Consider the following 26335-nt stretch of genomic DNA (forward strand, 5'->3'; position numbering starts at 1 on the left):
GGAATCTTGTCTCTCTTTAGGATTCCAGAAGGTTGCTATTCTTTGGGGTTCTACATGGAATGTTGCTACTCTTTGAGATTCTGTATGGAATCTTGTCACTCTTTAGGATTCCAGAATGTTGCTATTCTTTGGGGTTCTACATGGAATGTTGCTACTCTTTGAGATTCTGTATGGAATCTTGTCACTCTTTAGGATTCCAGAATGTTGCTATTCTTTGGGGTTCTACATGGAATGTTGCTACTCCTTGAGATTCTGTATGGAATCTTGTCACACTTTAGGATTCCAGAATCTTGCTCTTCTTTGGGGTTGGGGTTCTGCATGGAATATTGCTAGTCTTCAAGATTCTGCATGGAATCCTATCACTCTATAGATTTCAGAAACTTGCAATTCTTTGGGGTTCTGCATGGAATCTCGTCACTCTTTAGGATTCCAGAATCTTGCTATTCTTTGGGGTTCTACATGGAATGTTGCCACTCTTTGGGTTTCTGCAGGTACTTGGGATACTGGGCTAGATGGACCATTTGTCTGACCCAGTATGGCTATTGTTATGTTCTTAAGACCTAGACTATGCTTAGAGGGAGGGTGGGCTCCCACGTTATGGTATATAACAACTCTCCACCCCTACCTGTTTGATTCTCCCTTCGAGGTCTGACAGAAGTGGATTTCTCCAGGACTCAGCCTGCTGATCGGTATGAAAACTCAGAGTCATAAACCGATTCCGAACCTAAAACACACAAAAACATATGAAAGAAAAATGTCAAAATGGGGTCAGAGTTAACTATCCTTAGCAAATAAGGTTGAATGTGTTATCAGAGAGCCAAAAAAACCTTCTGACAAAGAACCAGATCAAAACCAACTCCTAGAAACGAGATAAAAAACAGAGATTGGGGAGATCACACCACAACCTGAGACACAGGGACAAGAAAAAGATTCCTCGCTCTACTGCAGTATATGAAAGATTCTCAGTGCAGAAAACATTACACGTTACCTCAACAGGATCCAGTAAGGGAAGAATGAAGAATGGGAGGTCCTGGAACAGAGGGATAGAGCTTACACAAGAAAAAGTGCAGGGGAGTAGCCTAGTGGTGGTCACAGCAGAGGGCTGGCAACCAGGGGAGCCTGGCTCAAATCTCACTGCTGCTCCTTGTCACTTCAGGTAAGTCACTTAACCCTCCAATGCCTCAGTTACAAATTCAGCGGCTAATATTCAGTGAACGGCAGTCAGCGTTAAAAACCCCCCACTCCCAATGCAGCTGCTGAGATTGTACCCAGTTATTCAATGAGGGTCACGGCTGGTACCAACATTAAATATCCAGGTATAAGCTGACGGACGACTTAGCAAGGTTAAGTACCAATAGTCACTTTACCCAGTTAAACTGGCCATAGAGAGGACGGCTATTTATGAGGTCCTTTGGCAAGGTAACTTAACCAGTTAAGAGCTGGCCCCAGTAACCTAGAAATCACTGGGGAACACTGTGAGAGCGGGAGACTCACCCAGAGGTGGTTGGGACCCAGTTGGTGGGAGGAGGGTGCTAATGTAGAGCACAAGTGGCAGGTGAAGGCAGACCTGAGTTGTGCTGGGATTAGACCCTCTAAATGGCCAGGAGGCAGCCCAGGCAGGTGGCTAGGTGTTTCGTGACAATATGTAATGAGATTATCTTGTTGGGCAGACTTGATGGTCCGCACAGGTCTTTATCTGCCGTCATCTACGTTACTATATGTTATGATGCAGGAAAAAAAACCACAGGAGTTTGATATCGGAAGGGTTTGTCCGAGTAACTACAGAGACAGCGAAACTCTGGCATTTTAATTCCCTCTTAACTAACCCAAACTATTGAAAGTATGTGGTATCAGTTTGAAGACTTTTTTTTCCTTCTGTTCATAGTGGATAAAAATACCTCAGTAGTCACTGCGTGGCGATAGAATAAATGTACTCAATGGCCGCATTTCATTGACTCTGTTATCACTGGTCATAAAAAACTCCACTTGTGTGCCATTTGAGCACAGTATGCCATTGTTAAGGCATCATGATTTGCCATGGGTTACTTGCCCCCCGCCCCCCCCCCCCCCCCGAGGAAGCTATATTGCAGAGTGAAATGGAGAGCCCCGTTGGGCAAAAATGCAAAAGCTAAGTAACATCATTTGTTTAAGCAATTCTTAAGCATCACGATTCTATTTCTGATGGGTTATATTTCATTTCATTTTTAGTCCATATTTACACACAAGTGTTTTTTATGACCAGTGATAATAACGGAGTCAATGAAATGCGGCCATTGAGTGCATTTATTCTGTCGCCATGCAGTGACTACTGAGGTCTTTTTCTCCACTATAAACAGAAGAAAAAAAAATAAAAAATTTTCAAACTGATACCACATACTTTCAATAGTTTGGGTTAGTTAAGCCTTAGTCAGCTTTGTATTAGTACATTTGCTTAATTTTTTCACTGAAATTTTGTCCAGTGTTATCTGTTTTAATTCCCTCTCCATCCCCGTCACAGGATGCAATTTCTCTGGACAACTTGTCACCCACAGAACATTTTGCCTGGATAAAAAGATGCAGCGCTCGGGTTTAGTTAAACCTTAGCTGGTAGTTGGCACAGAACTGGCTAAATCACCGAATAAACTCAAGGCTGCACAAACAGCCACCTTAAACTGAAGTTCTGCTAAACACCCAGATCAATTTATCTACCTCCAATCAATCCATTTTTTAATTAATCTCAAAACTTTGTAGACAAATTCAGTAATGCAAGCGAAGAATGGAACATCTGTACATAAAACTTACAGTGAGGCTTTAATTATATGGGGTCCTAATTACTATCTTTATATTTATTAGGGTGCTTGATATAGAACACTAAATGGGAATAGGAAAGGAACACCAATTTTATGACAGGACAGAAGGAATAAAAATGAAAGAGGTGAAAGGGGAAATAGGCAAAGAAGGAGCAGGGGAAGAGAGACAATCGTCTGTGGTAAGGTTTTGTAGTTAACCCCAGGGGCGTATCTGCGTGGGGCCTCAGGGGCCTGGGCCCCCGCAGATTTTGCCCTGGCCCCCCCTACCGCCATCAACCCTCCCCCGTGCCCGTTCTTACTTTTGCTGGCGGGGGACCCCAACCCCCGCCAGCCGAGGTCTGCTTCCACCTGCCGCTGCCTTCAAAACTTCTTCTTCAGCCGGCGGGGGACCCCAAACCCCCGCCAGCCGCCCCGCGCTGTTTAAAATTCATCTTCGGCCTCCGTGGCCGTGCTGCTGGGATAGGCGGCGCTGTTGAAATCCACTTCGGAGTCTGACGTCGTTGTACGTTGTACGTGCTGCGACGTCAGACTCCGAAGTGGATTTCAACAGCGCCGCCTATCCCAGCAGCACGGCCACGGAGGCCGAAGATGAATTTTAAACAGCGCGGGGCGGCTGGCGGGGGTTTGGGGTCCCCCGCCGGCTGAAGAAGAAGGTTTGAAGGCAGCGGCAGGTGGAAGCAGACCTCGGCTGGCGGGGGTTGGGGTCCCCCGCCAGCAAAAGTAAGAACGGCAGCGGGGGAGGGTTGGCGGCGGGAGGGGGGTGGAGAGACTAAGTCATTGGTGGCGGTGGGGGCTCGGCGGCGGGGGGGGGCGGCGGATTGGGGGCGCTAAAATGTGCCCCCTCCCTCTGGCTCTGGCCCCCCCTACCGCCGGAGTCCAGATACGCCCCTGGTTAACCCATGGGCTAATTGCCAAAATTAAAGTGTGGTGACTGGAAAGCCTCTGTGCATGAGGGGGCAGAATCCCTCCCAGGCATGGTGGGTGCTAATGTTGGTCTCCATCCCGCCCACTGCCAATAATGACCCCCCCAATCCCCCTGTGTTAAATGCTGGGGGTGTCCCATCACGTTTCCATTCTGTCAATACAGAGAAACATTTTTTTATAACATGCATTAATTGCGCTGCACATAACAGTGCAGCCAACAGCGTCAGGTTAACACTTAACTTACATGAGCTACCCCCACACTGATTGCAATGCATACCCCTGCCCATTCCACGTCACGTTGAGTTGACATGGTGCCTGTATGGTTAACACAGTTTAGTAAATTGGCTTCACAGTGCATCTGAGTTGTGATTTACCCGTCTTTACCTTATACAATGTTGCACACATGCTCAGCTTTTATCAATATAAATGAACAATTATGAAAAAAGAGGAACATTTTCAAAGCTATTCATTTAAGGGTAGGTATTCTCAGCTGCAGGGAGGAGAGGGGTTCTGGGCTTGGGGGGAGAGGTATTTAAGTCAAAAGACATGTAGATAGCATTGTCCAATCTCTCTACTACTACTACTACTACTACTACTATTTAGCATTTCTATAGCGCTACAAGGCATACGCAGCGCTGCACAAACATAGAAGAAAGACAGTCCCTGCTCAAAGAGCTTACAATCTAATAGACAAAAAATAAATAAAGTAAGCAAATCAAATCAATTAATGTGAACGAGAAGGAAGAGAGGAGGGTAGGTGGAGGCGAGTGGTTACGAGTCAAAAGCAATGTTAAAGAGGTGGGCTTTCAGTCTAGATTTAAAGGTGGCCAAGGATGGGGCAAGACGTAGGGGCTCAGAAAGTTTATTCCAGGCGTAGGGTGCAGCGAGACAGAAGGCGCGAAGTCTGGAGTTGGCAGTAGTGGAGAAGGGAACAGATAAGAAGGATTTATCCATGGAGCGGAGTGCACGGGAAGGGGTGTAGGGAAGGACGAGTGTGGAGAGATACTGGGGAGCAGCAGAGTGAGTACATTTATAGGTTAGTAGAAGAAGCTTGAACAGGATGCGAAAACGGATAGGGAGCCAGTGAAGGGTCTTGAGGAGAGGGGTAGTATAGGTAAAGCGACCCTGGCGGAAGATGAGACGGGCAGCAGAGTTTTGAACCGACTGGAGAGGGGAGAGGTGATTAAGTGGGAGGCCAGCAAGAAGCAGATTGCAGTAGTCTAGACGAGAGGTGACAAGGGTGTGGATGAGGGTTTTGGTAGAGTGCTCGGAAAGAAAGGGGCAGATTTTACGGATGTTGTAAAGAAAGAAACGACAGGTCTTGGCGGTCTGCTGGATATGAGCAGAGAAGGAGAGAGAAGAGTCAAAGATGACCCCCAAGGTTTCGAGCTGAGGAGACAGGGAGAATGAGAGAGCCATCAACAGAAATAGAAAACGGGGGGAGCGGGGAGGTGGGTTTGGGGGGGGGAAATGAGAAGCTCGGTTTTGGTCATATTTAATTTCAGGTGACGTTGAGACATCCAGGCAGCAATGTCAGACAAGCACGCTGAAACTTTGGTTTGGATGCAAGGTGAGATATCAGGGGTAGAAAGGTAGATTTGGGAATCATCAGCATAGAGACGGTAGGAAAAGCCATGGGATGAGATTAATGAACCAAGGGAAGAAGTGTAGATAGAAAAGAGGAGGGGACCAAGAACAGAACCCTGAGGTATGCCGACAGGCAGAGGGATAGAAGTGGAAGAGGATCCACCAGAGTGAACACTAAAGGTGCGGAGGGAGAGGTAGGAAGAGAACCAGGAAAGGACAGAGCCCTGGAATCCAAGTGAGGATAGGGTATCAAGAAGTATGCTGTGATCGACAGTGTCAAAAGCAGCGGAAAGATCAAGAAGAATGAGGATGGAATATTGACCTCTGGATTTAGCCAGTAATAGGTCATTGGAGACTTTAGTAAGCGCAGTTTCGGTTGAGTGGAGAGGGCGAAAACCAGATTGTAATGGGTCAAGAATAGCATGTGAGGAGAGAAAATCAAGGCAGCGGCGGTGAACAGCACGCTCAAGTAATTTGGAGAGAAAAGGAAGGAGGGAGATGGGTCGGTAATTAGAGGGACAAGTAGGGTCAAGTGAAGGCTTCTTAAGGAGAGGTGTGACCACAGCATGTTTAAAGGCAGCAGGGACAGTTGCAGTGGAAAGTGAGAGGTTGAGAATGTGACAGATAAAGGAATAAGAGTAGGAGAGATGGCATTAAGAAGGTGGGTGGGAATGGGATCAGAGGAACAGGTGGTACATTTTGAGGAAGAAAGGAGAAGTGTAGTTTCCTCAATAGTAACTTCAGGAAAGGAGGAAAGGGAATGAGGGGAAGGCGAGAGAGGGGAACGGACTAGTGGAGGGAGAGGTGGTGAGGTAGAGAAAGCAAGGTTTATCTTTTGAACCTTGTTGTGAAAGAATTCAGCAAGGGTCTGAGGAGATAATGAAGGGGGAGTTGGGGGAGGGGGCACCTTGAGGAGAGAGTTCAATGTGGTGAAGAGAAGTCGAGGATTAGAGCCAAGAGAGTTGGTCAGTTGGATATAATAATCCTGTTTGGCACGTAAAAGAGCAGATTGGAAGGAGGTCAGCATGAACTTAAAGTGTAAGAAATCAGCAAGGGCCCGAGATTTCCGCCAGAGGCGTTCAGCAGAGCGGGTACAGGAACGTAGGTAGCGGATATTAGAAGTCAGCCAAGGTTGGGGTTTTGTACGCCTTACAGGGCGGGTCATCAAAGGTGCAAGAGTGTCTAAGGCAGAGGATAGAGTATTGTTGTAAGAAGAAACAGCCTCGTTGACAGACGTGGGTGGTGCCACAGTAGAGAGGAGGTTTGAAACATGGGAGGATAGAGATGAAGGGTCAATATCGTGAAGCAGGTGGAAGTGACCATGTGTATGTGACTCTCCCATCATACTCCCCTCTGAAACCTGGTACACAGGGTGTAGAAAAGTATGCACAGACTTTGCACCAGTGAGGGCAGTTTTGAAAGTTTCCCCCAGATTGCTACAGAACAGCAGGCGGAAGAGAAAGGCTGGACTGCAGTAAGATTGGCCCTACGTGTTGTATTTCCCTACGCACCTGAAGCTCATCGTTAAGAGTCCATGGATACATTGTTAATGTCCTTGGGAAAACTCTTCGAAACCATTCTCTCGTAACTTTCAAGGACTTCTCCTCTTCCTCTGTCAATGGCACCATCTGCTCCGCTTCCTTTCAAGTAGTTCTCTCATTTTCTGGGGTTGCACAAAGAGAGAAAATGAGAACTCAAGAGGAAAGCACTAGAGAGAGGAAGCACTTTCAGGCACAGGGATGCTGGGTAGTGACCACAGAACCAGGCCCTTGTGTCAGCACAATACACTACATGCCAGGGATAACGCTGCTAACAATTACAGGCTGAAGGTTGTTAGATGTGGTTCTTGGTCTGCTTTAGATTGGCCAATTAATCAGGAAATGAGGAATATAAGGTTTTATAATGTAATTAAAACTCTCAGCTTTCAGACCAAAGTTGGGCAGACCATGGACAAAGTCAGGTGTAGAGAAAGCGCTACAGGCCTTGAGTGGCTGTGAACATGCTTCAGCAACATCTGGAAGGTGAAGCATCACCACTGCTTTCCATTTTGGTCAATTATCATCTCTCTGGAGAAGATACCATGTGATCTCTCTCAGAAAGAGTTAAGTATACAATAGTATAACGTTATCTTAGACTCAAATGCCACTTAACATTTGAAGAGATTTTGGGGGCGGAGGGATGGACAAATTAGTTGTTACTGCTAATTTTCTTTCCTTTAGGCCCTCTAGACTGGTCCAGCTGCTGACGCTTGGGTTAAACTCGCCCACCAGCAGATGGAGACCGAGAACGCTTAACTTTTAGAACTATATAAGAACACTGCGCAATGTTTACCTAGACAGTATTTCACTAAGAAAGCAGATAATGGAAGAAAACACTAAGCCCCATGGCTTTTCTCTCAGTATATTCAATCGCACTCTCAAACAGAACTCCGCCATTCAGCCATTTCTGTATGCCAATTCGGAAACGAAAAAAAAATATATATATATTAATTTTCTTTAAACACCTGCCAACAGCAGCTTAGAGACAAGAATTCCCAATTCAACTATGTACAAGTAACCACTTGTATCATCAAAGTCCTCCAGATCCCACCCCTATCCTGATGTCTGCAACCAAACCAAGGGAGGGTTCTGGTCCGGTCTGGAGAGCCTAAAAATTAGCAGGTAAGAAATAATGGAGTTCATTTTCAAAGCAATTAGACTTTCAAGGTTCCATAAATTACTATGTAACTTTTTAAGTCTAGGTGCATTGAAAACATGCCCCAACCTCGCCTCCCTTGTCAGCCCTCCAGACCAGTCCAGCAGCTGACACTTAGGATGTACCAAAACAGTAAACAGAACTATAGACAGGACCTAAGGATGCCAGACAACAGCACTCCTGCACCAAAAGCTGCAACTTTACCTTGCGCACACATCCACACGGTAATGCATCACAAAGGAATGCAAGATGACCAAACCGCCGCCCAACAAATATCCCTGAGAGGAATCAAACTGCTCTCAGCCCCAAGATGCCGCCATTCCTCACACACAATAAGCCTTAAGCAATGGTGGCACTGGGCAAGCTTTCATAATATAAACCAATGCAATGACCTCCTTAAGCCAACGGGAAAATTGAAGCCTTGGCCACCACAGCTCCTTTTGTGTCCTCCAAACAGAACGATTTTACCTTCAAAAATCTTCCGTCCTCTTCAAATATTCTGACAAACCTCTCTGATCACCCAGTTGAAACAGGTGCCTCTGTTCCTTATCCCCTTTAGAATCCCTCAGCACAGGTAATGACACTGACTAACTTGAAGAAAGGGCACCGGATACAACACTACTCTTATCGTTAAAGAACTGAAGGAAGACTCCTGACATGACAGGGCCTGCAACTCCAAAATCCGGCGTGTAGAAGAAACAGCCATTAAGACTACCAACTTCAAGATAAAATACTCAAGAGAACAAGATGCAAGAGGCACAAAGGGTGCTAAGATCAACGCTGTCAAGACCAAATTGAGGTCCCACTGCGGAACAAGTAGCCTACAAGAACAATGAACCAGCTTCACTCCCTAAAGAAATCGTACCACAGCTGGAAGAGAAGCCAAAGACCTACCCTGTACTGGACCTCGAAAACAAGCCACGACCGCCACCTAAACCTTCAATAAAGCCAAGGCCAAACCCTTCACCAAGCCACTCTACAAATAAATCCAAGATGTCTGCCACAGACACCCAGAGCAGAACAATGCTTTCCTCCTGGTACCAACTTTCAAAATTTCACCACACCCTTACAAAAGGCCAGAGACGTAGACCTCCTACGAGACTTCAGCATCGTAGATATCAGTCCCGAACAGTAACCTCTCTCCCACAGGTGCTCCCTTTCAAGAGCCAAGCCGTGAGAATGGAGGTAAGTCTAGCAGAATGACCGGCACCTGCACCAATTGCTTCACCCCTACGAGAGGAAGAGAAACTCTCAGGATCAAGCGCATCAAATTTTCATACTAGGGGTACCGAGACCAGTCCGGCACTCTATGCGCTGAATGACCTGACTGATCAGCAGCCCAAGGGGGAAACGCATACAGGAGACCCTGCAGGGGCCAAGGGGAGAAGTAAAACATCTAAGCCTTCTGCAAAACTAAAAAATCATGTTGACTAGGCATTGGCTGCCCACAGATCTTCCCCAAGCCTGAACTACTCTGTTGAAGGCTTCCTGGCCCAGACTCCATTCACCTGGATCCAGCATGTACCTGTTTAAGAAATCTCCCTACTGTCTACCCTGTCACATGTGCTGCTAACAGGTCCCGAACGTGTCTTTCTGCCCATGCCAACAATTCTGAAGTCTCCAGCCCCACCTGAAGACTGCTGGTTCCTCCCTGATGGCTCATATAAGCCACCGCCATGACTCTGAAAGAACTCCAACTTGCCTTCCAGGATGCCCCTTGAAAAGAGTACATGGCCAAACAAATCACCCATGTCTTCAACCTGTTGATTGACCACTGAGCTTTAGTCAGTGACCAATGACCCTCTACCACTTCAGCACCCCAGCTGGACAGACTGGCATCCATGGTGACTACTATCCAATGTGGGACATCCAAAAACATGCCCTGCTGCAAAGTGACAGAATTCAGCCACCACTGCAGAATGCATCTCACCATCCCCCTGAGGGACAAGTGCACCTCCAGATCCTGCGGTGACCATCAAGGTAACAGCACCCCACAATAGAGGTCTTGTATAAGCCATGGTCCACTGTACAAGATTGAGTGATGCCACCATCGAACCCTGCACCTGCAGATAATCTTGGGCCCGTGGTGTTCTGTAGGAAAGGTGGCTCCAGATTCTCGCCTAGGGAAGATACACCCTGCCCATTCGAGCATCAAAATGGATTCCCAGACACACTAGACACAGAGTTGGAACAAGGTGACTCTTGGCCAGTTTCACCACTGACACAATAACTGCACCACCTTAACAGCAGCCTGCCTGCTCTCCTGAAAAGTCTTGTCATGGGTCAACCAATCATTGAGGTACGGAGGTACCAAGATACCTTCCTTTACCAGCGCTGAAGCAACCACACCATCACCTTGGAAGAGGTTTGAGGAGCTGTGGCCAAACTGAAAGGATGCAAAAAAATTGAAAATGCTGCCTCAAGACAGAAAAAAAAAAAAAAAAAAAAACATAGAAAATGCTGGTGCAGCTGGCTGATAGGAATATACAGGTACGCCTCCATGAGATCTCAAGCCGTGAAAGACTCCCCACACTGATCACGATGACCCAGCAGAGTGTCTCCAGTTGGAAGCAAGGAACCTTTTAGGCTCCGTTTACCCACTTTAGATCCAGAATAGGGGAAAAGGAACCCTCCTTTTTTGCCACCATGAAACAGATGGAATACGAGCCTGTTCCGTGCTCGAGGAGGTACTGTGACCACTACCTGCAGAAGACGTCTGTGTAAGATATCTCTGATGGCCTTGATCTTCCACCGAGCCCAACATGGAGATTCCAAACACAAACTGGGTAGAGGATGTTCGAACTCTAGTGCATAGCCGAGACAGACAATCTCGAGCATCCAGGTGTCATTTCAAAGCAATCTGGGTCTACCTCTGATAAAAACGCCCCAGCCTTGCTCCCTACCAGAGGACCCTCGACATCTTCATTAGGAATTATGGACTGACCCAAGCCAACAAAGCCAGAATCTCAGCCCCCTCCTTGAACGAACGGAGTTCTTTCAAAGAGACTACTACGCTAACCTCTGCTAGACCTGCCTGGACGATAGTGCCTAGACTGTCTGCCCCTAGCTGCCGAGCACTTCCAGCAGCCAGGAACCTTAACCTTGCCTAACCCCTTTAATTAACATCCAGCTCCTCCCCAAAGAGCATGGAACCAAATGGCAAGGAATACAACTTAGCCTTGGAGACATTATCCACCACCCAACCTTGCAGCCAAAGAGCCCCACAAGCCAAGACCACCAGGGCCATGTTCTTTGCAGAGGTCAGAACCCATCTCCAACTTAGCCACCTCCTGATCCAGCACCCAACGGTCTGCGACCAGGTCATCCCAACACCTTCTCTAAGCAGCGGAAACATGCTCTTGTGACTAGTTCCCCACCTATAGCCACCTGGACAGCCAGCACTGACAGATCAAAACTGAACTTAAGCAAGGTTTCCATCTTACGATCTTGGGGGGGGGGGGGGGGGGTGGGGGGGGGGGGGGTCTTTGTGCCACGCTGCCATTTACTGGTATCGTGGTCTTCTTGGGAACCGCCATCACCCAAAGCATCCACTGTTGAAGATCAAAAAAGTCCCTGTCCACAGAGGGAATAAGATGAAGCTTGGTCATCGCTCAGTCACCTTACAGGATGTGTCCTAGGGAGTCCTAATACACATGAATCATCTCACAGAGATCCTGGTTCACAGGAAAACTGCTGGGTGGCCTCTGAAAACCCCTGACCAAAGGTCCACCTTAGCGGTGAGCCTTCCACCACATTTTTATCTTCAAAATTATGGACCAAAGAGACCCGTGAAATGAGCTTTGCCAACTCCTCCCTTTGGAATATGCATACAGAGGGGTCATCCCCAAGGGGAAAGGACATCACCACCAACTTCTGGACTGTGGAGGACATCCTCCTCCAATAACCTGGAATCGAATTCTTCAAAAATCTTCTGGCCCCCTGAGCCATTTAGCTAGCTCTAGAGCAGAACGGGCAGGCAAAAGTGGCTCAGTGGGTACACCTAACCTCCCAGCCTGATAGAGTGCCCAAATGAGCTCAGGGGGAAATCCCGTGCCACCACCATGTTCCTCGTCTCCCCCAGCCATGATAGACACAGTCAGGGAGGGTTCTCTGGAGTCGGGTGCGACAGATGCTCAAAGGCGCGCAAAAGCCCAGCAATGGTGGTTCCCATTGAAACTGAAAATGCCGCTACATTCACTCCCTCCCTCCCTCCTCTGTGTCAAGTGGGGAAACCAGAGCCTCGAAGGCGCTCTTAGATGCACCCTCCAAAACAGGAGGCAGCAGCAACTTAGGCTCTCCACATAACTTACATCTAGTGCCTAGTGCTCAAGATCCTTGTGCCCATAAGCCACTGGGAAACTCATGACACAGTTGCCAAACTGACCTGCTCCTACAGGGTCCTGGACTGACTGCACCGCTGGGCTAGCTCAGAAATAGCCAGAAGCTATCCGTTGACAACTTTTTTTTTTTTTAAGCTGCTTCTAGCCATGGAACAGGCTCTCAAAGCACCCGGTAAACCCTGGGGCCAAGGCATTAAGTCCTTCCAGCAAACGGGGGGCTCAGGGGGAGGGACCTAGCCACCCAGGTGTGACATCCCCCAATGGCCCAACCCCTAAATAGGCGCAAACAAGAAGCAGAAAACAGCCAGGATTTTTTTTAGTAAATTGGGGCCAACCTCCCAAACAAAATATACATACACTAGACCCTAAGGGGTCCCCCCTCCCCACCAGATCGGCACAGGCTGTGCGGCCACCATCTGCTGAGACTGAGAATATATTGGCTAGGTAAGGGTTGCACAGTGCTCTTATACAGTTCTCACTCTCCATCTGCTGGTGGGCGACATAACCCAAGCGTCCAGTTGCTGGACTGGTCTGGAGGTTGACAAGGAATTCATCTTTCTGCAGGTACTCACCGTGCTTGCCTTTACAACTACCTCAGCAGACAGGGCTGGTACTAGATAAAAATTCAAGAAGTCTGTTTTCTTGCAGATCATCTCATGCAGTTTACCGCTGATACTTAAACACGTCTTACAGACTCCATCTGAAGAGCTCTGAAAATTAGAAGGCCAAAAATATCAAAGCCACTGAAGGGAGACTGGGCAAGGAACAAAGGGTCCTTTAGAAAAAACAAACATACATTTTTTTTTTTTTTGTTACATTTGTACCCCGCGCTTTCCCACTCATGGCAGGCTCAATGCGGCTTACATGGGGCAATGGAGGGTTAAGTGACTTGCCCAGAGGTCACAAGGAGCTGCCTGTGCCTGACGGTGGGAATCAAACTCATATGAACAAGGTGATTATCAATGATTAAAAACAAAGAAAACCAGCATACTGTTGGCCACGTCATAGGCATAGTTTGGGAGGATGAGAAGGGGCACTGCCCATCCCCCCCCCCCCCCCCCCCCCCCCCCCCCCCCCCCCCCAACGAGCTGTGCTGCCTTGACCAGAGTTGAACTCCAAAAAGCCTGCTTGCCACTCCCTTCCTCAGTATTAGCATGTTCTTGCTCCTTCTACCCCCATGAGAGAGCCTGGTATCGCTCTCCACTACCCCTGTACCCACCCCCAGTCCTCCAATCTTTCTGCTGCCGGCAGCCTCAGCAATGAGAAAACACGCTGACTTCAACCTGCCCTAGAAGCCCTTCTCTCTGCAGCTTCCATCTACGCAGGAACAGAACTCTTGTACAGAGAAGGGCTTCTGTGGGGGTGGGGGGGGGGGTGGATACATAAGTATTGCCACACTGGGAAAAGACCAAAAGGTCCATCGAGCCCAGCATCCTGTCCATGACAGCGGCCAATCTAGGCCAAGGGCACCTGGCAAGCTTCCCAAATGTACATTCTAAACATGTTATTCCTGGAATTGTAGATTTTTCCCCAAGTTCATTTAGTAGCGGTTTATGGACTTGTCCTTTGGGAAACCATCTAACCCCTGCAAAAAGCAGTGTAGAGACAGGCCAAAGTCAGTGTGTTTTCATATTGCTGAGGCTGCTGGTGACCGCAAGATTGGAGGGCTGGGGGCAGGTGGGGTGGGGTGGAGTGGAGTGCCATATTGGGCCTTATGAAGGTGAAAGGAGAGAGAACATGCCACAGTCGCGGTTAGGGGAGAGAAGGGTAAAAAAATATTGATGAGAGGGGAAGAGAAGCTGGACTGGGGTGGGGGGTAATGGGGAGATTAGAAAAGATGTTGCACTCTTGGAAGAGAGAGAAAGAGATTGATTCAGTACCAGGGGGAGGACAGATGTTGGCCGGGGTGGGGCTGCAAGACCTAAACTGTACTGGGGATAGACCCTCTAAGTGGCCAATGGGTAACCCCAGGCAGGTGGCTAGGCGTTTCGTGACAAGGAGGTATACATAGATGTGTAAAACACTTCTAAATGAGAGAACGCCTTAGCCCCCAGTGGGGAGAGTCTAGTGAACAATTGAGAAGTCGGGTGTCTGCTAGCTTTTCCCCAATTCTAATCTTTCCTTTTTTCATGTTTTAGTAAGCTGTTAGTGCACGGCTTCTGCTAAGATTTTGTCCGCATTTGAAGATAATAAAAGAAGTTTGCTGAATTGACAACTGATTGTGTGAGATTCATTGGGTAAGCATCACCCATCGCAGAGATGCTGTGAAGAGGTTAAAACCTCACTAGATACGCTCAATCTGGGCTCCGGCTGTACTAGCGTTATAAAAGCAGTATATACCTATCTACATATTGCCGTATCTACATCTAGACTGATCAAATTTGCTAAACGTGTTGCTGTCATGAGAGAGACAGAGAGATATAGATATGTTTCTTTTCACTTATATTTAGACTGATTTCTCTTTCCATATTTATCAGTATATTCAGATTAATTTATGGATTAAGAGGATTCATAACTTGTAGAGATGGATTGGCCACTGTGGAAACGGGATGCTGGGCTTGGACCTTTGATCTTTCCCAGTATGGCAACACTTATGTAAACCAGCGAGAGAATCCCAGCACGTCCAGGGAAGATTCGTGAGAGGGCCTGGAAACTGCAAAGAGCTCTTGGTGACACTGTAATTATGGTTCATTAGACTTAATACACCGCTTTTGCAGGTGGCATCAAAGCAGTGAACAAACAAAAATAATAAGAAAGAAACTACAATATAGTATAGGAAAGTAAAAGAAGAAAAAGTACAAGAAATAAATTTACATAAAATACTGTTTGTTCCAAGGAGGGGATGAATATACTGCAGGGAGTAGTTAATGTTGAAATAATCAAAGGCAACTGAAAACAGGTGAGTCTTCAAGAAGGACCTAAATCATGGGTAGGATCCTTCAAGATGGAGATGTTTAGGAAGAGAATTCCATAGAGAGGGTGCAGAAGAGCAAACAGATGTAAGAGAAGCTAAATTCAAGGAGGGAGGAAGAGTCTTCGGACTTCCAAAGAGCAGACTATTATTAGGGAAGAAAGATAAGAAGGACTGATAGAATAAAGGATCAAATTCTATAATGGCATCGAATAACATGCTAAGTGCTAACTCTATAAATGGTTTATAGAACATACTTAGCGCCAGGACCACCAACCAACTTTAGACACAAAGATTTACACCAAATAAACCCTGATGTAAATCCTCACCTCTAAATTAGGCACAGACGCCCCTGATTCTTCCATTGCCCTTTTTTGGAGCCACATGACTAAAAAATGTGCATGTAAATTTCAATTAATGTCAATTATTGATAATTCGTAAAATCCCAGCACCAATACGACAATACAAAGACACAGTCCACTGAACATGGCAGCAAAGACTCCGGCTGTGAACCCCCCCCCCCCCCCCCACATGAAGAGCACGGCCTCACAGCTCACACAACCCATCACAGGTCCCGGGCTTAGACTAGTTTGCTCCTAAAGGCTGCCATGTTTCCAAGACGGCTTACTTCCATGTGTTTGAAGGACACAAGGCCCAAATTTAAAAATTACCTGTTCTGGTTACTGTTCATAATATGCATATCTTTGTTAAGAGAGGTCTCCACCATCTGGAAAAGTAAACAGAAATGTCAATTCTAGCAACTAGTCTATTCGAAAAACACAGACAAGTTAATATTTGAAACCCAACATGTTTTCTTTAAGTGCTGACCACAACATTTAAATATTTGTGTGTACACAGTGCAGCTATATATGTGGAAGCAGCAGCATGGATGGAGAAATTAGTTCTTACTTGGTAAATTTTCTTTCATTAGTCCTTTCCACTGTTCCAGAACCTGTGTGATAGTTGTGTCCATCAACCAGCAGCTGGAAAACTGAGCTGAGACAGCTCTTGAATCTCGGAAACCTTGGGTGGGCCTCTGGAATAGTGGGAAGGACCTAATGGAAAGAAAATTATCAGGTAAAACCTAATTTCTCCTTCCATCACATAGTTTCCGAGCTGCATGGAGAACACGTTCTTTTAGCTTATAATCGCGAAAACATGCGATAATACCTTTGGGGAGGTTATTCCTTGTAGCCCCTAAGGCTCTATGGGCTCTGTCCAATAGTACTTGCTCAGGCTCTAGAGGCGATTCGGGGGTTGCCACCAGTGCACAGACTATCTGCTGGATCACTGTTTCATTGTCTTGATAGGTGGGAGATTCCGGCAGCCCCCGAAACCGGAGGATTATTCCGCCGGCTGCGATTTCCCAGGTCTTCTATCTTGTCGGTTTATAGTTTCATGCCCCAAGTCTCTCTCAGTCACTTTCCGGTCTAAGGCCCCATAGTCTCTGTCTGTTCCTCAAGCCGGGTCTCCGTTTCTTTCAACTCTGTGCCCCAGTTCTTTAATTTCGCTTCTGAAATCTGCCCCCATCTTGGCTAAATCGGCTCGCATCGCTTTTAATCAGCGCAAATTTCATGTAGCAGAGTTCGTAGCTCTGGAAGGGATTCCTCCTCTCGACTTATCTGATCGGAAACATGTCCTCTGTGGAGGATTGCGTCTCCGCTCCCTGCGTTTTCCTCTTCACTGGCCGCCATAGTGATTTGCCTCGCAGTTCCCGTGTAGGCGAATTGGGAGAGGTTCGTCGCTGCAGCGCTCGATTCCATATCTTCTCTAGCTCTGTCGCGCCGGAAGGTCCACGATCAGTCCCTCGTTCCCACTGATTAGCACGGGACCAGCGGACGAAACTCTCTCCCTTCCCTTCTTGAGGATTTAGTGTTTAGGCCGCCCTCCCATGTCACGCGAAGGATGGATCCGCAATCAGCTTTTGTCGGGGCACTTCGCAGCCGTTTTTCCCAGTGTCTGCACTATCAGAGGCTCACTGCTGCCAAAATTCGCTCACCAGCCTCTTTAAACGGTAGGGAAGCGCTCCGTTTTTGTTATGGGCAGTCAGGAGCTCAGCGTTTAGGCTGCCATCGCTCCCGTGACGTCACTTCCCCCCCATCACATAGTTTCCCACTATTCAAGAACCCTGTGGAAGGTATGAAAGCAATCCCTAGAATGGGTGGGATCCTGGCGCTGCGGCCGAGGGCCAAAGCCCCAAAACCGGCTTCCGAGCGCATCCATCCGTAGTGCTTGGCAAAGGTATGCAGCATCAGCCTCCTTGCAAATATCCGCTAGAGACAGTAATGTACCCTCTGCACACTTCATAGAAAGAGCCCACAAGGCCCAAGGGACCTGCTTTTCCAGAAGCAAATAAGCTGACACGATAAGTCTCCTTAAGCAATCTAGCAATTGTGAACATGGAAGCCATAGGTCACAAGCCTCCGTTTACCAAAAAGCACAGTCTGGTTGATGTGCGAAACTCATTTGGGACTTCCACATATATTCAGAACTGTCTTATAATATCTGCTCATTATACTACTATCATGTCACCCAAGATTCTTCTGTAACACTAAATGTCTATTTTCTAATACATTTCCACCATTCATGATGTATTGTAAGCCACATTGAGCCTGCAAAGAGGTGGGAAAATGTGGGATACAAAAACACAACAAATAAAAGGACTCTACACACATCAAGAAGCTTTAAGGAAGAATACTGAGCCTCTTCATCCTCTCTGCGAAAGGATGGAAGCTAAACGGATTGAGATGAAACGCCGGTACCACTTTTGGAAGAAAGGAAGGAACGATGCCTTTGAAAAAGTGGAGAAAGGGATCCTAATAAACAGAATTTTAAAAGGCATGGGATAAGCATGCGGGATCGCTTAGGAACAGGAAGAATTAGGGTTACAGAGGATGGGTCATTTGGCCTTTGTCTGCCGTCATGTTTCTATGAATTTCTACCTCGTTGCTTTTAATTTAGAGGTTAGACTTTCTTCTGGAGTTGATGGCTGTTCTCCTTTAAATACAGTAGCCTAAACTTTCTTAAATAAATACGTAGAACAGCAGCTCTCTGTGGCTCGCCTGTGAGCCAGTTGCAAGACATCTGGAAAGTGGCTCTATGAAGACCAACCTCAACTCGCTGTAGCTCACGGTGCTTCTTGCAGCCTGTAATATGTTCCCAGAAAACGTCTAGTAAATCCATGGGCATTTCTGTCAGGAAATCTTAAGGTGCTTCTCAGGTAGCAAAGAGAACCAGGACCGGATCAGGGTTCTGTCCATTTCCAGTAGGTGTTTTTTGCTCTTCATAAGAGACAGGACACTACAGAAAGAAGAAAACCAGAGACGCTTAGAGACAAAATTAAACGTCATCTCAGCCTTTCTGCATACCTTCATCTTCTAGACCTGCAACAGTGCATCCCATTGGCTTAGTAAAAGTCACAGGACCTGACAGTATATTTTGGAATCACCCTGCAACCTACCAGTCAACGTTAGTTTCCTGTTGGGAGGCAGGTGAAAGGTTCACAAATAGTAACATAGTAGATGACGGCAGAAAAAGACCTGCACGGTCCATCCAGTCTGCCCAAGAAGATAAGTTCGTGCCAAATAAAAAAAGTAGCACATATGAATTTATCTCTGGGCAGACTGGATGGACCGTGCAGGTCTTTTTCTGCCGTCATCTACTGTGTACTATTTGTGAACCTTTCACCTGCCTCCCAACAGGAAACTAACATTGACTGGTAGGATGCAGGGTGAATTCCAAAATATACTGTCAGGTCATGTGACTTTACTAAGCCAATGGGATGCACTGTTGCAGGTCTATAAGATGTATTGTAATGCAATCATGTCCCTCACCTCATACCCCTCCCCCCAGCTTTAAGAATTTTATTTCTCCGGTAGTCACTATTGCCTCTTTAGGCAGAATAGAGCTGCCTGGTGGTTATTTGTTGGGGGAGGGGGGGTTGTTTAAGTACGCAATGCTGTGAGTGGATAAAATAATTCATTTGCTTTGGGGTAATTTGCTGGGTTGAGCAGTCCTGGTTGTTAATATTTAGGTTGATGAGGGCGGGGTTCTGCCTTATAAACATTGGAAATATGGATTGTATAATTTAATATTTTGTACTGTGCTCTGAGCAGTTTTTTTGGGGTTTTTTTAATACCAAAGAGTCAGCAATAAGGAACTCCAAATACTGTAAATATTATACAATATTGAAGTTGCTGTCAATAGGTTGTTTTTTTTTTAGCGGAATTAACTGGACAAGCTTCTGAACACAAAAGATCCTCAATATTTTTATATTAAAAGGCAGGCAAATTCACTGCTCTGGATCTCAGACCCCAAATGGTTGGCTTACATGTCCTCTGCCTCAGTGTAACTATTTTGACAAGTTTAATATACCATCTCGCTGAATATGTTAAATGTTTGGGGTTTTTTTTTTTTTAATCACAATAGATATAACCACAGAATCAAGTAGACCCTTAGCCTGAATATCCCAGTGGATAGAACAAACCCCACCCTCCAAACTTCAACATCTGTTAGCAGAGAGAACTACAGCTTCACAATTATAGCAGAGAACACAGAAGATTCTCCCCCCTCCCCAAAAGGAATAAAATGCAACGTTTTCCATCTCAAATAATTTAAAAAACAACCGATGCTATAAACGTTTCCTACTACGGACTAAAATTAAACAAGAAAAAGAGGCAGGACAGAATGGCATGAATTGCTGAAGGCAGGGACACTTACTCATGATAAGAAGGCTTCTTTTCGAAGATCATTGAATGGGAATCCTTGTAGCCCATTCCAGCAGCTTCATGTTCGAGAGAAGCCCCCAATGATGAAAAGTTGTCGGGAGTGGAGGTGGTTGCAGAAAATTCATGCAGTAAAGGGATGACGAGCACCCAGGTGAGACAGCCTTCATCGATGCATCTCTGGCACAAGTGCACCAGATACCTGCTTCATTCTGTAATGGGATGAGAGTGGCCCCAAGGAGCCAGTCAGGAAGAACAGGGTCTGTAGATTCCTGCCCCTTCCTCCCCACGGGAACACAATTCAGAAGAAAGGGAGACTTTTTCCTAATTCCTTACAAAGAAATGTGGAACAGGTCAAAATGTAGTCACTTGTCAATCAAGCAACCAGGGCTGCTAATTTGTTAGCGCTCTTGGTCTCATACTGCAGTGTGGTGTCAGTCCTCAAACGAACAGTGAAAGTTCTGTCCTGCATCTGTCCTCACCTCTCCTTCTGCTGATCAGAATATTAACAGTAACCCTGGCACACTACAAAGTTCCACTAACATCACTTGTCCAAAAAGCACACTGAAAACGCTCCCCAGGCGGTAGGACACTAAACTCTTCACTCTATTCTGGGTATTTGCCCGCCTTAATGGACTTGGGAAAAATCCACAATTCCAGGAACAACACCGTATAGAATGTTTGTACGTTTGGGAAGCTTTGCCCAGGTGCCCTTGGCTGGATTGGCCGCTGTCGGGGACAGGATGCTGGGCTCGATGGACCCTTGGTCTTTTCCCACTGTGGCATTACTATGTACTTATGTCCTCTACTTGGCTCACTTTTATTACATAGAGCAGTGATTTAACCTATTGTGATGTCATAGTGGCTCATTCCACCAATAAGAGCCAACCTCATTAGTGATGTCACAATGGCTTGATTGTATAGAATGTTTGTACGTTTGGGAAGCTCACCAGGTGCCCTTGGCCTGGATTGGCCGCTGTCGGGGACAGGATGCTGGGCTCGATGGACCCTTGGTCTTTTCCCAGTGTGGCATTACTTATGTACTTATGTCCTCTACTTGGCTCCTTTTATTACATAGAGCAGTGATTTAACCTATTGTGATGTCATAGTGGCTCATTCCACCAATAAGAGCCAACCTCATTAGTGATGTCACAATGGCTTGATTGTATATAGAATGTTTGTACGTTTGGGAAGCTCACCAGGTGCCCTTGGCCTGGATTGGCCGCTTGGTCCGGGGAACAGGATGCTGGGCTCGATGACCTTCGGTCTTCTTCCCGTTGTGGTGCATTACTTATGTACTATGTTCCTCTACCTTGGCTCCACTTTTATACATAGAGCAGTGAATTTAACTAGTGTGCTGTCATAGTGGCTCATTCCAACAATATAAGAGCCAACCTCTTCGTTGATGTCACAATGGCTTTGATTGTATCGACTGTTTGTACGTTTGGAAGGCTTGCCAGGTGCCCTTGGCCTGGATTGGCCGCCTGTCGTGGACCGGCTGCTGGGCTCGATGGACCCTTGCTCTTTTCCCAGTGTGTGCAGTACTTATGTACTTAAAACTTCCAACACTCTGGTTTTTTTTTTTTTTTTGGTTTCATTTCAAGTACTGGTATCCTCAAGGAGATTTCTGCCGTAAGGTCACCAAGGTCCCAGTGGAACCGCTGATTTTATACACAGAACAAGCATTAAGAGGTTCGTGCTGGGTCTTCCCTAAACCAGTCCTCTGAAGACACACAGGTCCAATGCTAAGCTGCAGGGTTATTTACATGTTGGAGAGGATATGTGTGTGCCTGAGAGCAGGGAGGACAACGAAGAAGAAGAGGAAGGGGTGAGCACACTGGACGATGCATAATATTTCAAACTATCAAACAGTTAACTATTCATTATTTCTGGACAGTCCTCTCCCCAGACAATCAATGAATTACTCACGTAGATACGAGGTCTCCTTCATGCTCTTGATTTCCTGAAAGAAAGGCCCCTTCGACATCTTCTCCAGACAGAGGAGGTGACATAGCTGGGTCAGCTGATTTTTAGAAGTTGGAAGTTCAAAATATTCACGTATAATAAGCAGGAGCAGCCCTGTTGTCAGTCGGCTTTTCCCCATCACAGTCTCCGCTGTTGCATCCTTGTCCTTGCTCAGAAAGGGCTGCGCTAGGTTACTCATGAAATCTAAATCAATCCCTCACCTAAAAAAAAAGGCCAAAAGCACAGCTTTCACTTAAGGCATACAAAGACCCTAATTATGTGCTGCAGGTGAAGAGAACCTCAGAGGAACCGTTACAGAAGAGGCGATACGGACGGAGAATGTCCACACCCTCAATAAACTACAACAATTCTCTCTGATACTCTTAATAAAGCTTATGGTGTTATTAAAAAGAGTAACAGCAATAGCCACCAATAACTATCAAAAAGGAAAGTCGGTACAAACCAGGTAGAAAACAGGAAAAAAGACAGAAATATTCTCCGTTCTCCTTTCAAAAGCAATGACTCTGGTGGCCCTGACACTAAAGAACCACTTGACAGATATAACTAGGAAGCAACAGTTACCACAGAAAAACCTCTTTTTTATTCTTATCAGCCAGCGAAAGTTGGAAGAATTATAGAAAAGGGGTTGTGTGTGCTGCCTTTTTTTTTTTAAGCTACCCCCCCCCCCCCCCGTAAGTGTGTGGTTAATTATCAGTCGAATAAATTTGTTTTCTTTGAACCTTCCCACTAACAGCCTTTATAACAGCTAGAAAAGTATAGGGAGGATAAATCTCTTGGTTAAATATGTTAATTCTGGTGCTGTCATAGGTTAAGCCAAGTAAATACTTCTAAAAATTGTTGCAATTAAAGAAAATTCCATTTAGTTAATCTTGAACCCACAATTGTGGACTTGAGTAAAGATGGTAGTAATGTTTTTCCTTTTTTTTTTTTCTCTATTACGAGAACTGCGTTCAAATTATGTTGTACCAGTATTTTACTTTTTTGTGAAAGTGTTATACTTGAATGTTTAATGAAAATCTTATAAATAAAAATTAAAAAAAAAAAAAAAAAAAAAAAAGTTGTGAATGTCTGTGAAAATAACTCTCCAAAATGTTTACAGATTAGGATGAAACTTTGTACACAGGAAACAAATCGATAGAGATACAGCAAGCTTGAAAATGAGCCATATCAGACTGGGATTCCAATAAATAAGCCCCCCCCCCCCCCCCCCCACAAACGTTCCAATGCATTTATATGCAAGAAGTTGTTCCAGCTTCAGAAGTTTAAAAAAAAAAAAAAAAACACACACACAACTTACATACAGTTAAACACAGCAGTTTAGAGAATTGCAACTTTCAAACTGCCTCTTCCCGCTCTTTCCCCCAACCCCTAAACTGCCCCTCAATGCAAAATCAGACATCCCAGCATAAACACCATCCCCAAGAACTACCCCTGCAACTGTCCTACCACCCTGCAAACTGCCCCCTGAAAAACGTACCCTCCACAACTCCCCAACACCCAGCAAAGTCTCCACCTCCAAAATCTACCCCCTACAAAATGCCCCAACACCCTGCAAACTACCTCCTTTCAATTTCCCCTCCACCCTTCAATCTGGCCCCTCTCGCCACAACTCTGATAGAGATGTTTAAATATCTCCGTGGCATTAAAGTACAGGAGTGAACCTTTTCAAATGAAGGAAAACTCTGGAATGATGAAGTTAAGAGGTTATAGGCTGAGGAGTAATCTAACAATACTTTTTCACAGAAAGGGTTGTGGATATGTGGAATAGACTCCTGGTGGAAGTGGTGGAGACAAAAAAAACGTATCTGAATTCAAGATAGCGTGGGACCCCTTAGGGAGAGGAGGAGATAGTGGGTGCTGTGGATGACCTTTATCTGTCATATTTCTAATTACTCCCACGTACATAACACATGTGGAGAACACGAGGAACACACAGACACACTAGCATCACACATAATTCCCTAGCTGTGATGTGTTGCATTTTAAGTTGTTCAGTATTTTTGGGACGCTCTCACTCCTGTGGCAAGAAGCAAAAATTGAATGTTTAACGTTAAGGGGGGGGGGAAGGGTAGGGAGGGGAGGAGGTTCGTGGGGACAAATATTAGAAACTAAGGTGACTAAATTGATGTGTTATATATTGTATTATGAGCTGTCTGACTATTGTTCAAGTTTTGAATTGCAATAAACAAGAATTTAAAAAAGTTGTTCAGATATACATTTCATTTTCGTTATTTCTACTGAGAAACCTTTCTGACCAAATTGTACCAGCTTTCTTATTGGTTCCTAGGTTTACCACCAACTAACATCTGTTACCACTGGCAGGGTCAGATTTACAAAAAACCAGTGGCTTTGGTTTAGACCAAAACTAAATCCACAGCCGAAATTCATTGCTTGGTTTCGACCGGAACCGAAGCCAAAACAATTGTGTCGGCCTTTCCCCTCTCCTGGCAGAGACCTGGGACCCCGATTGCCTTACCACCCATAGGCCCTAACTTCCTGTGGCATCCTTGAAAGACTGCTGCAGGAAGCCCTGATGGCCCATTTTGAGATTAGAACCAGCGGCAGCCAAAAACGCAAACAGGATGCTAAGAATTATTAGGAAAGGGATGGTGAGTAAGACAGAAATACTAGAATGCCTTTGTATCGCTCCATGGTGCGTCCGCACCTTGAGTATTGCATTCAGTTCTGGTCGCCATACCTCAAAAAAGATATAGCGGAATTAGAAAAGGTTCAAAGAAGAGTGACCCAAATGATAAAGGGGATGGAACTCCTCTCGTATGAGGAAAGGCTAAAGAGGTTAGGGCTCTTCAGCTTGGAAAAGAAACGGATGAGGGGGAGATAGGATTGAGGTCTATAAAATCTTCAGTGGTGTAGAATGGGTAGAAGTAAATCAATTTTTCACTCGTTCCAAAAGTACAAAGACTAGGGAAGTTACATGGAAATACTTTTAAAACAAATAGGACATTTTTTCTCACTCTGGAACTCTTTACCAGATGTGGTAACAGCAGTTAGTATATCTGGGTTTAAAAAAAAAAAAAAAAAAAGGTTTGGACAAATTCCTGGAGGAAAAGTGCATACTCTGCTATTAATACAGACATGGGAAGTAGTATGGAGTGTTGCCACGATTTGGGTTTCTGCCAGGTACTTGTGACCTGGCTTGGCCACTGTTTGGAAAACAGGATACTGGACTAGATGGACCATTGGTCTGACCCAGTATAGCTACTCTTATGTTCATATAAGCAGGAGCAAATCTCAAAACAGCCACCAGGACCTCCCACAGCTATTGATAGCCAGGTGGGCTTCATGCCAAGAGGCCAAAAGACCACCACAGATTCTTGAAGTACACCTGGGGAGGCCTACAGGAGGACGGGTGGTTGGCCAGCCTGGGGGGGTGGGGGAGGGAGGAGGCAGAGACGGAAAGTTATAATGTGGCAGGGGCGAGAGATTTTCTGTTTGGCCAAGATTTCGGGCCAGTTTCACTGCCAATCCAGTTGTCCTGATATGACCCTCACTAATATATCTCATTTAGTCCTAGCACACCCTACCCTCCTTATGAATCTTAGTTGCATTTTAAATTATTTCCCACTCTATCCCGTTCCCTTATAACGTGAAAATTGTATTATAGGTTTCATTATGTTCTATTACACCTTATGCTCCCGTATTATTTTTGTGATAATTTTTTTCCACCACCTCCTTGGGAGGGCATTCCAGGTATCAACCACACTCTCCATGAAAAAGATTTTCTGATATTACTCTTAAAGTCTACCATCCTGCAACCTCAATTCATGTCCTCTAGTTTTATCGTTCCTAGAAGTCAACAACATAGATATTACATCTGCTATATAACCGCAATTCAACACAGTGCCCACTTGGGAGCCATGCTGTGAGAATCAAGTCATGCCTGACATTGCTACTGGACTTTGATACAGCAGAAGAGTCATGAGAGAGGACCCGGACATGACCCACCAAGGGCCACAGCCCACACCATGGTCATGGTTGGACAAGGGCATCAAGCAGGGGTGTACCTGGAATCCGGCAGTAGGGGGGGCCAGAGCCAGAGAGGGGGGGGGCACATTTTTGCCTCCCTGCCCTCTTCCCCCCCGCCACCTCTCTCCCCCCCTCCCCTGCTGCTTACTTTTGCTGGCGGGGGGCCTCAACCCCCGCCAGCCGAGGTCCAACCCGAATCTTCATATTTCGTCTCCTCCGTGGCCATGCTGCAAGGAAGTAACGCTGCAGTGCTAATTCGCTGAATCCAGTTCGGAGTCTGACGTCGCAGCACGTTGTACGCAGCGGGGGAGGGTTGACGGCGGGAGGGGGGCCAGGGCGAAATCTGCGGGGGCCCAGGCCCCTGTGGCCCAAGCAGATACACCCCTGGCATCA

At 46.1% G+C, this 26335-nt stretch overlaps 1 protein-coding gene across 1 annotated transcript in view; it reads right to left on the bottom strand.

Annotated features, from left to right (window-relative positions):
• The window catches only part of RNF213 (ring finger protein 213), a 250730-nt gene that overhangs the window by 125847 nt on the left and 98548 nt on the right, over nt 1-26335 (bottom strand). The window contains 3 exon segments of the mRNA XM_030206876.1: nt 626-724; nt 10234-10380; nt 12907-13044. Of these exon segments, the coding sequence (XP_030062736.1) occupies nt 626-724; nt 10234-10380; nt 12907-13044 (384 nt within the window).

The sequence above is a fragment of the Microcaecilia unicolor genome, chromosome 6 (assembly GCF_901765095.1).
Source record: "Microcaecilia unicolor chromosome 6, aMicUni1.1, whole genome shotgun sequence".
NCBI lineage: Eukaryota > Metazoa > Chordata > Amphibia > Gymnophiona > Siphonopidae > Microcaecilia > Microcaecilia unicolor.